This window comes from Cyprinodon tularosa, unplaced genomic scaffold (assembly GCF_016077235.1).
Source record: "Cyprinodon tularosa strain WSP-4 unplaced genomic scaffold, ASM1607723v1 ctg681, whole genome shotgun sequence".
NCBI lineage: Eukaryota > Metazoa > Chordata > Actinopteri > Cyprinodontiformes > Cyprinodontidae > Cyprinodon > Cyprinodon tularosa.
In genome coordinates this window covers 463,174-478,932 of record NW_024039431.1, presented here as the reverse complement: position 1 = coordinate 478,932, position 15,759 = coordinate 463,174, and the positions used below count along the sequence as shown (strand labels likewise).

Genomic DNA, 15,759 nt, shown 5'->3' with positions numbered 1-15,759 from the left:
ATAGCGTTATTTTTCATCAAATATATGAGTAAGTATTGCCCTTTAAAAATATACGTCAGTGCGATACAGCGCATGGGCAGCAGCTCATCTGAGAGCCATGCGTACATGTTGGGGAAGTAATACGAAGATGGGTTACGCTGACTTTTATTTATAGATTTGAAAGGAATTTAACTGCTTTTATTAGCATTTTACTGATATATAACTTGATGCTTTATATATAACCAGAGTCCACGCTGCTCGTTTCATATCACCACGCGCCGCTAGATCTCATTAGAAAAAAAAAGTACGAAATAAAAACAAAGTGAAGTATCTTTCGAGCGCTTCTTCAGCTGACGATCTTTGTCCAATGTGAGCCGTGCTGTTCGTCGGCCAGTAGAGAGCCAGGGTTTCAGCAGAAACGCAGCGGCGCTATGGGGAAGAAACAGAAGAAATCCGGGGAGGACAGGTAAGGAGGACGCGTCCTTCTCTCGTTAAACATCGGTCCAGGTCCGGACCGGTTCGGACCGAACCTCCCCACCGTCTTAAATCCCCCAAACGGTCCCGTTTCTCCCGCTGTTTAGCCGTTAGCCTAACAGCTAGGAGATGCTAACGAATGCTAACCACGAGTCATTGTAGGCGCTGTGAGTCCAGGGGGAGCTTCTACCTGCCCAGGCGGGGAGAGGAGCTTTATCACCCAGCGGGGCGCGGAGGTGTGCCGGGCGGTAGTCCGTAGCGGGCTTCAGGGCCCCAGCCTGGAGCTTCCTGAGCTGTTAGCGTCATAATGCAGCACCGTTAGCCGCATTAGCTCCCCTCACTGTCGCCTTCTGGCTTTAAACAGCTGCTTCACACTGACTTTAATTCTGGATTAAAGCGGATATAACAGCTGATTTGAATGTTTCTCACATTAATTACCACTGAGACCCATTAATGGAGCCTCAGGTGTGTTAACCTGAGCTGTTAGCTGATGTAATCTGCTGGGATTAGAGTCCAGTTTTATATGAACCTTTTAATCTGAAGGGTCATTAAATCTAACCATCTGAAATTATAATGAATCAGGCAGGTTGACAGTTAAGATGACTGAGTTTATCATGATTAATACACTATTATAGAGCATCAGTTACTCACAAAACAAGAGATAATCTGCTCCTTTATATTCTATTCAGTTTATTTCTATAGCGGTCATCTCAGGTCACTTAATTCAAAGTTTTCTATCTAAGGAAAACCAGCTGATTACATCGACTCATTGACTCTTCAGCAATCCCTCACACTAAGCATGCTTGTAGCGACAGTGGAGAGGAAAAACTCCCTTTGAACATGAAGAAACCTCCAGCAGAACCAGGCTCAGTGTGAGCGGCCATCTGCTGAGGCCCACTGGGGTTCAAGGAGACAGAAGCAGACATAGAAAAAGAAGCATAGATACAAAAGGCAACTGTCTTTATCAAAGGTTTATGATTCCATGAGATTCTCCTGTTAAACGTTTAACGTCATTAAATGGAAGCTGAATTTGCAACATAAATGGGTTTAAAAGTTAAAAAGTGTTTTTGCATTTCCTTAATCTAGAATCCGGGTTTTGTAGCGAGCTCTCCATTTAGCAGCTCCTCTGTGTTTCGGAGTCGGAGCTCCGCTCTGGGTTGAGCTGCATGAGTTTCAGAGGGAAACAAAAGGAGGTGAAGAGTCAGCAGCAGCTCCGCAGCACAAAGCCGCAGCCCGGTCACCTGATGGTTTGTTTTTCTCATCCGTTTTCAGCGCCAAAGACGACGGCGTGGACATCGACGCTCTGGCTGCAGAAATCGAAGGAACCGGCGCTTCTAAAGAGCAGAAAGGAAAGAAGAGCAAGAAGAAAGGAAACAAGAAAGACGACTTTGAGTAAGAGCCTCCTCCTCTCTTGCTGTGGTGCGTCGCCGTGGTGCCATGGCGTGACCCGTACTTTCTCTCCACAGTGAGGATGACATCCTGAAGGAGCTGGAGGAGCTTTCCATAGAGGCGCACGGGGGCAAGGCGACCAAAGAAGACGTAGAAACCCCGGAGCCTCCCAAACCAGAGAAGAAGAAGACCAGGAAGGGGAAGAAAGGCGGAGCCAGTCCCGAGGATGAGGAAGGCGATGAAGGCCAAGTTGACGGGGAGAAGAACGGAGAGCAGAAGGAGAAGAACAAGGCGAGTAAAGCAGAGCTGCCATGTTTTTAATTCAGCGGGATTATTGGAGGTAAAGCCTGGTTTACATCAGTTAGACTTGATTTCCAGCAGCTTCTTCTGCTGTTTATACTCTATATGTGTCAGAGTGTCAGAAGCTGTGCGTTCAATTCCCCAAACCGACCACTAACAGGCTCTGTAGAGATGGGTGGAGGATGTTTATGGTCAGTTTGAGCTTCTAGTTGATCAAACATGTCCAGCAGCCATGCTTAAATCAGCCTGCTTCTTTCCTGATTGGCTGTTCATCCACTAGAACACGAGTACAGACTCGCGTCCTCGCCGCGTGCTTTCTGGACTTGGCGAGAACGGGAGCGCGCAGCATAAACCTGGGTTAATTGGAACAGAAGCGAACTGATGACATCATCACACGCTCGGCTCGTCTGGAGCTGCATTTCACCTCCTGTTATTACAGGGTTTACGTTAAAAATCATTAAAAGTCATTAAATTATTATGTTTTTTTAATTTGTGGCATTTAAAATGCTTTAAAATAAAAGATGTTTCTAAAACAATTTTCAGATATATTGAATTGCGATATGTTTGCATGGAACAGCTTCCGGTTTATCGTAGAGCCGTAACCATGACAGCGTCGTTTCTAAGTCACCAACTTAGTGCTACTTGGTCCCGAAGGAATTTCCCATTGGGAACCTGCTAGCACTAAGATGCTAACTGGTTAGCAACTTGGTGCTAGTAGGTTCCCGAAGGAATTTCGCATTGGGAACCTGCTAGCACTAAGATGCTAACTGGTTAGCAACTTGGTGCTAGTAGGTTCCCGAAGGAATTTCCCATTGGGAACCTGCTAGCACTAAGTTGATTCCCTTTACCTTTAACTCCTCTCTGCTCCTGCAGGAGCCTCCAGCTGCTCCTCCCTCCGACTCGGATGATGACAGCTCCTCGCGCTCCCGAGCCAAGACCAAAGGAGGAAAGAAAGGAGGGAAGAAACAATCTGCGTCCGACGAAGAGGAGCCCCAGGAGACGGAGACGAAGAAGGAAGGTTTAGAGGGAGGCAAGGAGGCGGAGTCGGACGGCGACGAGGAGGAGTTCAGCTTCAGGAGGGACAAGAAGAAGAAGAGCAAAGGGAAGGCCGCCAAGGCCGAGAGCGACCATGAGGAGGAGCAGGACGACGAGGTGGGGGGCTTCAAGATCAAGACGGCGGCGCAGAAGAAGGCGGAGAAGAAGGAGAGGGAGAAGAAGAAGAAGGAGGAGGAGAGGATGAAGCAGAAGAAGCTGAAGGAGAAGGAGGCCACGGCCGAGGTCAAACCAGAGTCTGAGGAGGCGCCTCCTCCTGCAGCCGAGGAACCGGAGGGGGCGGAGCCAGCAGCAGAGGGTATGACATCATCAGGTGAAATCCTCGTACTGCTGGAAAAAAAAAAAAAGAGTTTTTCTTTGTTCTGCAGAGGAGAACGAAGGAGACAAGAAGAAGAAAGACAAGAAGAAGAAGAAGGGAGAGAAGGAGGAGAAGAAGACCAAGGGTCCCAGCAAGGCCACGGTGAAGGCCATGCAGGAGGCGTTGGCCAAGATGAAGGAGGTGGGAGGAATGCTGGGAAATGTAGTCCCGCTGGGTGACGCCGCGGCCCGTCTGACGCTGCCTGTTTGCAGGAGGAGGAGCGAGCCAGGAAAGAGGAAGAGGAGAGGCTGAGGAGGCTGGAGGAGCTGGAGAACCAGAGGCAGGAGCAGGTACACCTGAGGCCAACCGCGCCGGCTTCTCCTCCGGTTTGTTACGGCGCTCCTCACTCAGTCTGTGGTTTAGGAGCGACTGGAGCAGGAGCGGAAGGAGAAGAAGAAGCAGAAGGAGAAGGAGAGGAGGGAGCGGCTGAAGAAGGAGGGCAAGCTCCTGACCAAGGCTCAGAGGGAGGCCAAAGCTCGGGCCGAGGCCACGCTCAAGCTGCTGCAGGCTCAGGGTGAGTGGGCGGGGCCTCTCTGCGTGGGCGGGGCCTGTCCCAGCTTATTTTCTTACCTGGTGAATCTGCAGGTGTTGAGGTGCCATCCAAAGACGGCGCGCCAAAGAAGAAACCGGTTTATGGAGACAAGAGGAAGAAGAAGCAGAATCAGCAGACCTCCGAAGGTACGTCTGCTCCTCCTGCTGCTCCTCCTGCTGCTCCTCTAATGGGAAGCCTTCAGCGCTAACGCTTCCTTCCCTCCCTCTAAGAAAAATCAGAGGTCACTTCTCCGGTCTCAGAGACTCCGGAGCCCGTTCCCATGGAGACGGAGGCCGAGGCGCCGTCCGCAGAGCCAGGTGAGGGGGTGTCTGTCGGTAAGGGAGGAGCAGAAACGAAGGCGGAGGCCGACTTGGACGACTGGGAGGCCATGGCCAGCGACGAGGAGAAAGGTGAGAGGTCACGGCTTCCTGGGTTCCTCAGTCGGTGCGAGCAAACTTCCTCCTGACGGATGCTTTTCTTTTTATTCATGACTAAGCAGAGAGGAAACGAAGACGCGCAGCAGGTACAGCGAGGCGTCCGACGCGCTTTTAGCTTTAACCTGACTAGAGCTCTGAGTGTTTGCTGTCTAGGATCAGAGCTACGAGTCGTTCAGTCCCTTAACTGCCTGGTGTTTGACTGCTGACAGCATCCATTCCTAACTACTTCCTTTCTTTAATCTAGTTTTTATTAAGATTCGTTTTCAGTTTTATGCTACTTGGAAAAAAGTTTGATTTTTTTTTTTTTTTCAAACAGATCAAAGGTTTTTTGGGGGGGGGATTTATTTTTTACTTAATGTGACTCAGTCTTTTTATATTTTATGATTTCCACAGTTTTTGACTCATTAAGTATAGAAGAGGATTAGGGCCACTTAAAAAATAAAAAATGTTAACTGATTTTTAAATATTATTTCATTTTAATATGAGATAAAAATTCTGAATTTAGACTTTAATCTGAGAATTCTGACTGAATTCTGCCAGCTAACAAACATGTTAGCATCAAGCCGTAGCCATGTCTGTTTTAGAGACGAGCTCTCTTGTTTTAATCACCTTCTGCTCTTCCATTAATCAAATAGCATCAGCAGGGACGGAAAAACTCGCCTAATTCCATCATTTTCCACCAATGTGTTCCTGTTTCTCCCAAACAACTGAAGCTGGGAGCTCCACATCTCTGCCTGCATGGAGCCCATCAGCATTAAGATCCACAATTCTGAGATTAAAGTCAGAAAATTCTGAGATTAAAGTCAGAAAATTCTGAGATTAAAGTCAGAAAATTCTGATTAAAGTCAGAAAATTCTGAGATTAAAGTCAGAAAATTCTGAGATTAAAGTCAGAAAATTCTGAGATTAAAGTCAGAATACTCTGAGATTAAAGTCAGAATACTCTGAGATTAAAGTCAGAATATTCTGAGATTAAAGTCAGAAAATATTGAGATTAAAGTCAGAAAATTCTGAGATTAAAGTCAGAAGACTAAAGTCAGAAAATTCTGAGATTAAAGTCAGAAAATTCTGAGATTAAAGTCAGAAAATTCTTAGATTAAAGTCAGAAAATTCTGAGATTAAAGTCAGAAAATTCTGAGATTAAAGTCAGAAAATTCTGAGATTAAAGTCAGAAAATTCTGAGATTAAAGTCAGAAAATTCTGAGATTAAAGTCAGAAAATATTGAGATTAAAGTCAGAAAATTCTGAGATTAAAGTCAGAAAATTCTGAGATTAAAGTCAGAAAATTAAAGTCAGAAAATTCTGAGATTAAAGTCAGAAAATTCTGAGATTAAAGTCAGAGAATTCTGAGATTAAAGTCAGAATATTCTGAGATTAAAGTCAGAATATTCTGAGATTAAAGTCAGAATATTCTGAGATTAAAGTCAGAATATTCTGAGATTAAAGTCAGAAAATTCTGAGATTAAAGTCAGAATATTCCGAGATTAAAGTCAGAAAATATTGAGATTAAAGTCAGAATATTCCGAGATTAAAGTCAGAATATTCCGAGATTAAAGTCAGAAAAGTCCGAGATTAAAGTCAGAAAAGTCCGAGATTAAAGTCAGAAAAGTCCGAGATTAAAGTCAGAAAATATTGAGATTAAAGTCAGAAAAGTCCGAGATTAAAGTCAGAAAAGTCCGAGATTAAAGTCAGAAAAGTCCGAGATTAAAGTCAGAAAAGTCCGAGATTAAAGTCAGAAAATTCTGAGATTAAAGTCAGAAAATTCCGAGATTAAAGAGATTCGATCCTTAACAAACAGGAGCAATAGAGTTTGTCCGAGTGGAGTTGCCATATGTTGATGTCATAAGAATGGGGTTAGAGGCGACGAGGCAGCTGCTGCCTAAAGATGATCTACACCTAAGAAATGTTCCTAGCTAAAAGCCTGCTGCTTTAGATTGAGTTTCCCTCGTATTCCTGCTGCTTGTCCTGCTGTAGAAGACGTTAGTCTGCAAACTTTATTCTACGGAAGAGGATTAGGGTAACTGGAAAAAAAAAAAGTTAACAGATTTTAACATTTTATTTCAGTTTAGTGTGGGAAAAAAGTCAGAATTCTGACTTTTTCTCAGAATTCTGACTTTTTTCCCACACTAAACTGAAATAAAATTTTCAAATCAGGAAACTTTTTTTTTCCAGTGGCCCTAATCCTCTTCCGTATTATTTGCTTGTTTTTATTTCAGGATTTTTTTTTCCGTCCGAAACTGTTCTTCATTTTTTTGCCTTTTTTTTTTTTTGCCAGAGTTGAAAAAAGTCCACATCGAGGTGAAGGAGGATTCGGCTGCTCCTCATCAGCCTGCGGCCAGTGAGGAGGAGGATGAGGAAGAGGAGGAGGAAGATGACGATGATGAGGAGGAGGAGGAAGAAGACGAGGAGGAGGAGGAGAGTGAGGAAGAAGCAGAGAAAGAGCCGGCGGCGGCGGGTCATGGGAAGAGGAGAGCGGCGAGCGAAGAGGAGAGCAGCGAGAGTGACGACGACGACGGGAGGACGAAGGAGGAGCGGCTGTACGACCGCGCCAAGAAGAGGATAGAGGTGGGGCTCAGGTTTATGAGAGGAGTGAGAGGTCGTGTCGTTGGGAACGTCTTTGGCTGACGGGCTGCTGTCTCGGAACAGAAACGGCGAGCGGAGAACCTGAAGAACATCGACCCGGACAGGCTGCGGGCGCCGGTGGTCTGCGTTCTGGGACACGTGGACACGGGGAAGACCAAGATCCTGGATAAGGTGATGCTTCCTCCGTTTCCCCGCCCACCCGCTCCTTTTATCTTTGAAAGAAAAAAAGGTCCAACTCTGCTCCGCTTGCGTTTGTCTGCAGCTGCGACACACCCACGTCCAGGACGGCGAGGCCGGAGGAATCACGCAGCAGATCGGCGCCACCAACGTCCCCAAGGAGACCATCGAGGAGCAGACCAAGATGGTTAAAAATGTGAGATGTGTCACTCGGAGGACTTCAGTCTTTGTTTGCAGTTTGTTGACCTTGATCTGTTTGTGCAGTTCGACAAAGAAAGCGTCAGGATCCCCGGCATGCTGATCATCGACACGCCAGGACACGAGTCCTTCAGGTAAGACTCCTCCCCCTCCTCCCCCCGTCCGTCCCCGCCAGCCGTCTCAACGTCCCTCTGCCTCCACAGTAACCTTAGGAACAGAGGCAGCTCTCTGTGCGACATCGCCATCCTGGTGGTGGACATCATGCACGGCCTGGAGCCTCAGACCATCGAGTCCATCAACCTGCTGAAGGAGAAGAAGTGTCCGTTCATCGTCGCCCTGAACAAGGTCCCCCGCCTGCTCCTCTCCGCCCTCTCTGTTCTTCTTCGCTTGTTTTCTGACGCCGTTCTCCTCCGATCAGATCGACCGACTCTACGACTGGAAGAAGAGCCCGGAGACGGACGTGGTGGCCACGCTGAAGAAGCAGAAGAAGAACACCAAAGACGAGTTTGACGAGCGGACCAAGGCCATTATCGTGGAGTTTGCCCAGCAGGTACACCAGCAGCCTATCAGAGCTCAGCGTTTTCCCACCTCAGGACACGCGTTTCACGAGCCTCTCCCGCTCCTCAGAGTCTGAACGCCGCCTTGTTCTACGAGAACAAGGACCCCAGGACGTTCGTGTCGCTGGTACCCACCTCGGCTCACAGCGGCGACGGGATGGGGAACCTCATCGCCCTGTTGGTGGAGCTCACTCAGACCATGCTGGCCCGCCGCCTGGCCCACTGCGACGAGCTGAGAGCTCAGGTCATGGAGGTGAGTCTCGATTCGACGATCTCTCAGAGCGCACGGCGATGGTGATGATGATCTGACTGTGCGCAGGTGAAAGCGCTGCCCGGGATGGGAACCACGATAGACGTCATCCTGATCAATGGCCGTCTGCGTGAAGGAGAGACCATCATCGTCCCGGGGGTGGAGGGACCCATCGTGACGCAGATCAGAGGCCTGCTGCTGCCGCCGCCGCTGAAGGAGCTGCGAGTCAAAGTGATTTCCGTAAACCTCCTCGGTCTGGTAGCCGAAGCTCCTGCAGTCGCCCTGAAACTCTTCTTCTCTCGTTTGTCTGCCGGCAGAGCCAGTACGAGAAGCACAAGGAGGTGTCCACGTCTCAGGGGGTGAAGATTTTAGGGAAGGACTTGGAGAAGACGTTGGCAGGGCTCCCCCTGCTGGTGGCCCACAGAGAAGACGAGATCCCCGTCTTAAGGGTACCTCTCTGCTGTGCTTGTTGCTCTGCTGTGACGGGGTTTCCACGGTTCATTTAAAATCATTAAATTATTATTTAATTTAAAGCCTTAATGGCATTAAATGGTGATTAAAATGCTTTATTTAAAGAAAAAAAATGCAGATATATTCTATCGGATATTACCACAGAGTATTAGGGCAGGCTAGAGATTTTTTTTATTTTGAGAATAAAGTCGTAAAAACACGAGAATAAAGTCATCAAACAACAACCGGTTTCAGAAAGAAAGCTTGGAGCTCCGCCCAGCAGATGACGGCCGACCAGCTCCACCAATCAGCAACCAGAGTCCACTTTGACATCCTGCCCAGTTTGATGCTGCTGCTAAAAGATTTCCTGATTGGTCAAACCGATGCTAAAGTAGAACTTCCCACGATGCTCCACATTCCTCATTAGAGGGAAGAAAGGGCTTCTGGGAAGAGATGGTATAAAATACAACTTGCTTCTCGTAATATTAGGACTTAATTCTTATACTGTTGCGACTTTATTCTCTTAATTTTATGACTTTATTCTCATTATGTTATGATTTTATTCTCGTAATGTTACGACTTTATTCTCGTAATGTTACGACTTTACTCTCGTCATTTTACAACTTTATTCTCGTAATTTTACAACTTTATTCTCATCATGTTATGATTTTATTCTCGAAATGTTACGACTTTATTCTCGTAATTTTACGACTTTATTCATACAATATTACGACTTTATTCATACAATATTACGACTTTATTCATACAATATTACGGCTTTATTCTCGTAATGTTACGACTTTATTCTCGTAATGTTAGGACTTAATTCTCGTAATTTTACGACTTCATTCTCGTAATGTTACGACTTCATTCTCGTAATGTTACAACTTTATTCTCGTAATTTTACGACTATTATCGTAATGTTACAACTTTATTCATACAATATTACGACTTTATTCTCTTAATTTTATGACTTTATTCTCATTATGTTATGATTTTATTCTCGTAATGTTACGACTTTATTCTCGTCATTTTACAACTTTATTCTCATCATGTTATGATTTTATTCTCGAAATGTTACGACTTTATTCTCGTAATTTATTCTCCTAATTTTACGACTTCATTCTCGTAATGTTACGACTTCATTCTCGTAATGTTACGACTTCCTTCTCGTAATGTTACGACTTTATTCTCGTAATGTTACGACTTGATTCTCGTAATGTTAGGACTTTATTCTCGTAATTTTACGACTTTATTCATACAATATTACGACTTTATTCATACAATATTACGGCTTTATTCTCGTAATGTTACGACTTTATTCTCGTAATGTTAGGACTTAATTCTCGTAATTTTACGACTTCATTCTCGTAATGTTACAACTTTATTCTCGTAATTTTACGACTATTATCGTAATGTTACAACTTTATTCATACAATATTACGACTTTATTCATACAATATTACGACTTTATTCTCGTAATGTTACGACTTTATTCTAGGGGGGAGAATAAAGCCATATATTGGGAAAAAAAGCATGAGAATGAGGGGGAAAAAAAGCTAATTTCAACAAAAGTGGCTGAAAAATTAGGAATTCGGGTCATGCCTGTGGATGGTAGAGGTGAAGAGGGATTTTTTATATATATATATATATATATATATCTGAGAGTAATTGGTACTTGTTGTTGGCATGAAAATAATTTCTAAGAGCATTATAAAGCATTAAATTAGTCGTCCCTGTCTAAACCCTGAGTGACTAACGGCTGCTGGTTGGCAGGATGAGCTGGTGAAGGAGCTGAAACAGACCCTGAGCTCCATCAAGCTGGAGGAGAAAGGCGTTTATGTCCAGGCGTCCACGCTGGGCTCCCTGGAGGCCCTCCTGGAGTTCCTCCGGACGTCCAAAGTCCCCGTGAGTGTCGCCCCCTCTCTGTCCGCCATCCGTCCTCTCCTGCAGCTGACCTTTAACCCTCCATGTCTCTTTCAGTACGCCGGCATCAACATCGGCCCCGTTCACAAGAGGGACGTGATGAAGGCGTCCACCATGCTGGAGCACGATCCGCAGTGAGTCGGCGCCCCCTTGCTGTTGGAATGAACCCGGACACGGAGATTGATGTGGTTTGTGCTGTGCGCAGGTACGCGGTGATCCTGGCCTTCGACGTGAAGGTGGAGAGGGAGAGCCAGGAGATGGCCGACAGTCTGGGAGTTCGGATCTTCTCAGCAGAGATCATCTACCACCTGTTTGACGCATTCACCAAATACAGAGAGGACTATAAGAAGGCCAAGCAGGAAGAGTTCAAGTAGGAAAACACGCAGTTTATTTCTATAGCTCCAATTCACATCATGTCATCTCAGGTCACTTTCCAGTTCACCAGATCATCCAGTCAGAAGTTTTCTATCTAAGGAAAACCAGCTGATTGCATCGACTCATTGACTCTTCAGCAATCCCTCTAAGCATGCTTGTAGCGACAGTGGAGAGGATGAAGCAGAATGATGAAAAAGGGGTCCCTATGTCCTCCAGCAGTCTAAGCCTATAGCAGCAGAACTATAGAGATAGCTCAGGATAACCTGAGCCACTCTAACTAGAAGCTTTATCAAAAAGGAAAGTTTTAAGCCTAGCCTTAAAAGGACTGTGGAAAACTGTTAAAACGTCAGCATCAGGCACTGTTGGCAGCTCCATCCGATGTATAAAGTTCCCCTTTTTCCAACCTGAGCACCAGCCCCCAAAAAAGTCCGGACCCGCCATGTTAATTACCACCCTGTACATAAACATCACCGTTAGTAACCTATTTAGATCTAAATGTTAGCGTCACCTTTTCACTTTCTAAAGGTTTCTAATGTCTTCCTCAGGCACATAGCCGTGTTCCCGGCGAAGCTCCGAGTTCTTCCTCAGTTCATCTTTAACTCCAGAGACCCCATCGTGATCGGCGTGTCGGTGGAGGCGGGGCTTCTGAAGCAGGGAACGCCGCTGTGTGTGCCCAGCAAAGGGGTGAGAGGCCTTTTCCGACGGCGTTTTTCTATTGTTTAACGCCGTCCGTTTAATCCACGTCGCCCGTTTTCCAGTTTGTGGATATCGGAATAGTCACCAGCATCGAGATCAACCACAAGGCGGTGGACATGGCCAAGAAAGGCCAGGAGATCTGCGTCAAGATCGAACCCATCCCCGGGGAGTCCCCCAAGATGTACGGCCGCCACTTCGAAGCCACGGACATCATTGTCAGCAAGGTGAGGACGCGCCCTCCCGTGATTGGCCGAGGCCGCTGCGTTCTGTCGCCGAGGTAACCTGTCCGTTCTGGTTCCAGATCACCCGAGCGTCCATCGACGCCCTGAAGAACTGGTTCCGAGACGAGATGCAGAAATCCGACTGGCAGCTGATCATGGAGCTGAAGAAGACCTTCGAGATCATTTGATGGAGCCGAAACACGAAATACAAGCCGACAGAATCTTCCTCCACCAGCCGAGGAGGAGGAGGAGGAGGAAGTGACGGAGCAACAAATAAATAAAACCCCAGAAACAGCAAAGAAGAGTTTTTCTGTGAGAAACGAAGCGTTTTTTCCACTGTTGTAAACAGTGATAGTCTAGACACACTCAGTACTCCAACGTGCCTGTTCTTCAGCATCAACGTCGTCATTCTTCTTCTTCACGGTCCCCCCGCTCTCTGTGTCGCCGCTACTGCTGCTTCCTGGTGCAGGCTCCGCCCCCGCCCCGTCGATGAGCTGAATGCGGAGGAACCGTTTCTCTGCGGCTCCAGAGCAGCAGGCGACGGGGACTCTGAGGACTGACTTTGGTTCTGCTGTCGGTTGAAAAGCAGGAGGAGTGACGGAAGATTTTAAAACTGTTTTTGCTGCAACTGCTGATGTAATAAATTCCCATGATTCTAATAAAACTTGCAGTTTTCTCTCCGTTTACAGAAAAACATCTGAAACCAGAAAAAACTCCATGTTTGGAGCCTGAGGGTGGAGAAAATAAAAACCTTTATTATCCAGTCAGTCAGATTTAGGCTACAATCTACGACGGAGTATTAGAGCCAGGCTAGAGATTTTATTTTCCTTCTATTAAGAGAATTAAGTAAAAAAATTACGAGAATAAACTTATATTTTATAACAACTCTTCCCAGAAGCCCTTTCTTCTCTAAAATGAGGAACGTGGAGCATCATGTGAAGTTCTACTTTAGCATCGGTTTGACAAATCAGGAAATCTTTTAGCAGCAACATCAAACTGGGCAGGATGTCAAAGTGGACTCTGGTTGCTGATTGGTGGAGCTGTTCTGACATCATCTGCTGGGCGGAGCTCCAAGCTTTCTTTCTGAAACCGGTTGTTGTATGGTTACTTTATTATCATAGTATTACGATTTTATTCTCATAATTTTACGACTTATCGTATTGTTACGACTTTATTCTCGTAATGTTACGACTTTATTCATACAATATTACGACTTTATTCTCGTAATGTTACAACTTCATTATTGTAATGTTACAACTTTATTAAGACAATATTACGACTTTATTCCCGTAATGTTACGACTTCGTTCTCGTAATGTTATGACTTCGTTCTCGTAATGTTACGACTTTATTCTCGTAATGTTACGACTATTCTCATAATGTTACAACTTTATTCATACAATGTTATGACTTTATTATCGTAATGTTACTTTATTCATACAATATTACTACTTATCGTAATGTTACAACTTTATTCATACAATATTACGACTTTATTATCGTAATGTTACAACTTTGTTCTCGTAATGTTATTTTATTCTCATAATTTTACGACTTTATTGTCGTAATGTTACAACTTTATTCTCGTAATGTTACTTTATTCAGACAATATTGCGACTTTATTCTCGTAATGTTACGACTATTCTCATAATGTTACAACTTTATTCATACAATGTTATGACTTTATTATCGTAATGTTACTTTATTCATACAATATTGCTACTTATCGTAATGTTACAACTTTATTCATACAATATTACGACTTTATTATCGTAATGTTACAACTTTGTTCTCGTAATGTTATTTTATTCTCATAATTTTACGACTTTATTGTCGTAATGTTACAACTTTATTCTCGTAATGTTACTTTATTCAGACAATATTGCGACTTTATTCTCGTAATGTTACGACTATTCTCATAATGTTACAACTTTATACTATATTACGACTTTATTCTCGTAATGTTACAACTTTATTCATACAATATTACGACTTTATTCTCGTAATGTTATGACTTTATTAAGACAATATTACATTATTCCTGTAATGTTACGACTTTGTTCTCGTAATGTTATGACTTTATTATCGTAATGTTACTTTATTCATAAAATATTACGATTTATCGTAATGTTACAACTTTATTCATACAATATTACGACTTTATTATCGTAATGTTACAACTTTGTTCTCATAATGTTATTTTATTCTCATAATTTTACGACTTTATTGTCGTAATGTTACAACTTTATTCTCGTAATGTTACTTTATTCAGACAATATTGCGACTTTATTCTCGTAATGTTACGACTATTCTCATAATGTTACAACTTTATACTATATTACGACTTTATTCTCGTAATGTTACGACTTTATTCATACAATATTACGACTTTATTCTCGTAATGTTATGACTTTATTAAGACAATATTACATTATTCCTGTAATGTTACGACTTTGTTCTCGTAATGTTATGACTTTATTATCGTAATGTTACTTTATTCATAAAATATTACGATTTATCGTAATGTTACAACTTTATTCATACAATATTACGACTTTATTATCGTAATGTTACAACTTTGTTCTCATAATGTTATTTTATTCTCATAATTTTACGACTTTATTGTCGTAATGTTACAACTTTATTCTTGTAATGTTACTTTATTCAGACAATATTGCGACTTTATTCTCGTAATGGTACGACTAGTCTCGTAATGTTACAACTTTATACTATATTACGACTTTATTCTCATTAAGTTGGGACTTTATTCATTCTATATTACGACTTTATTATCGTAATGTTACGACTTAAATCATACAATATTACAACTTTATTCTTGTAATAGAAGAAAAAAAAATCTCTAGCCTGGCCATAATACTCCGTCGTAACAATCAGAGTTTGAAATGACCAGAATTACAGACAAGGATTATTTTTTAATTACAGTTTTTACAGCCGCATTAATACAAATATAACTCTTTAGAAAAAGGAACTTCAAAATGAACTTTGCTCCAAAAGTGAGTTTTTATCATTTAAACTGTTGATAAAATGTTCTGACATGTAATGAAAGAAAGTCTTTAGGATCTGATTGAGTCAGATTGGTCCTAATTGATCAGATATAATCTAATTACAGATTTATTGCATCATCGATCTGTTGGGCAACTTTGCTTAAACAAGAAGAACTTGAAGATTAACTTAAGAAGAATCACAGGGTTTCTGTGCGTCATTAAAAATCATTCAATTGTTTTTTTAAATTGAGGCCTCAATTGGCATTAAAATTCAATAAAGGCCGATCTCCAACATCTAGAAACAAAGGTGTTGATGGCAGCAGCACAGCTGATATTTCTCTCCAGGATGGAGTCACAGCCAAACAGGAACAGACCAGATGAAGCTACTATGAGAAAAAGCAGAGAGAGCAGAACGTTAGAGATTGAACTAACAGATTCTGCAGAGTGGGAGAATAGAGATAGAATGAAGCAGAATGATGAAAAAGGGGTCCCTATGTCCTCCAGCAGTCTAAGCCTATAGCAGCATAAAAGTAGACAGGGTGTCTGCCTTTCAGAATAATTCATGTTTCTATATAATATACACGTTAAATAGGTTGAAATGTTTAATTACATAGAAGACGGAGGCGACTGCAAAGACAAACTTACATATAAAACCTAAAAAACTGTTTCATAAAAAAATGAATTCTGTATCAGTCATCTTTTTGTAGAATATTGTTTTTAATCATTTTCAACTGTATGGTTTGTCAGTTTTTGTTTAATATTCTAACTTTAAAATGTCAAAATAGGAATATCCTACATAAT

General features: G+C 43.2%; 1 protein-coding gene across 2 annotated transcripts; it reads left to right on the top strand.

Annotated features, from left to right (window-relative positions):
* The first annotated feature begins 287 nt into the window (after positions 1 to 287).
* Positions 288 to 12,618, top strand: eif5b (eukaryotic translation initiation factor 5B). 2 transcript variants are annotated; one of them, XM_038267705.1, is made up of 25 exons: positions 288 to 445; positions 1,726 to 1,845; positions 1,920 to 2,133; positions 3,016 to 3,493; positions 3,564 to 3,694; positions 3,766 to 3,843; positions 3,917 to 4,067; positions 4,139 to 4,231; positions 4,316 to 4,495; positions 4,585 to 4,608; positions 6,797 to 7,086; positions 7,168 to 7,275; positions 7,367 to 7,477; positions 7,546 to 7,613; positions 7,683 to 7,824; positions 7,898 to 8,029; positions 8,107 to 8,289; positions 8,356 to 8,517; positions 8,604 to 8,735; positions 10,513 to 10,644; positions 10,720 to 10,796; positions 10,868 to 11,032; positions 11,583 to 11,721; positions 11,796 to 11,957; positions 12,035 to 12,618. In XM_038267705.1, exons 1-25 carry the CDS (start codon positions 411 to 413, stop codon positions 12,140 to 12,142), a joined length of 3,615 nt encoding a protein of 1,204 aa, XP_038123633.1. In that variant the 5' UTR covers positions 288 to 410; the 3' UTR covers positions 12,143 to 12,618. The 2 variants fall into 2 exon arrangements, with proteins under 2 accessions (XP_038123633.1, XP_038123634.1); XM_038267706.1 differs by lacking the exon at positions 4,585 to 4,608.
* The last annotated feature ends 3,141 nt before the right edge of the window (positions 12,619 to 15,759 follow it).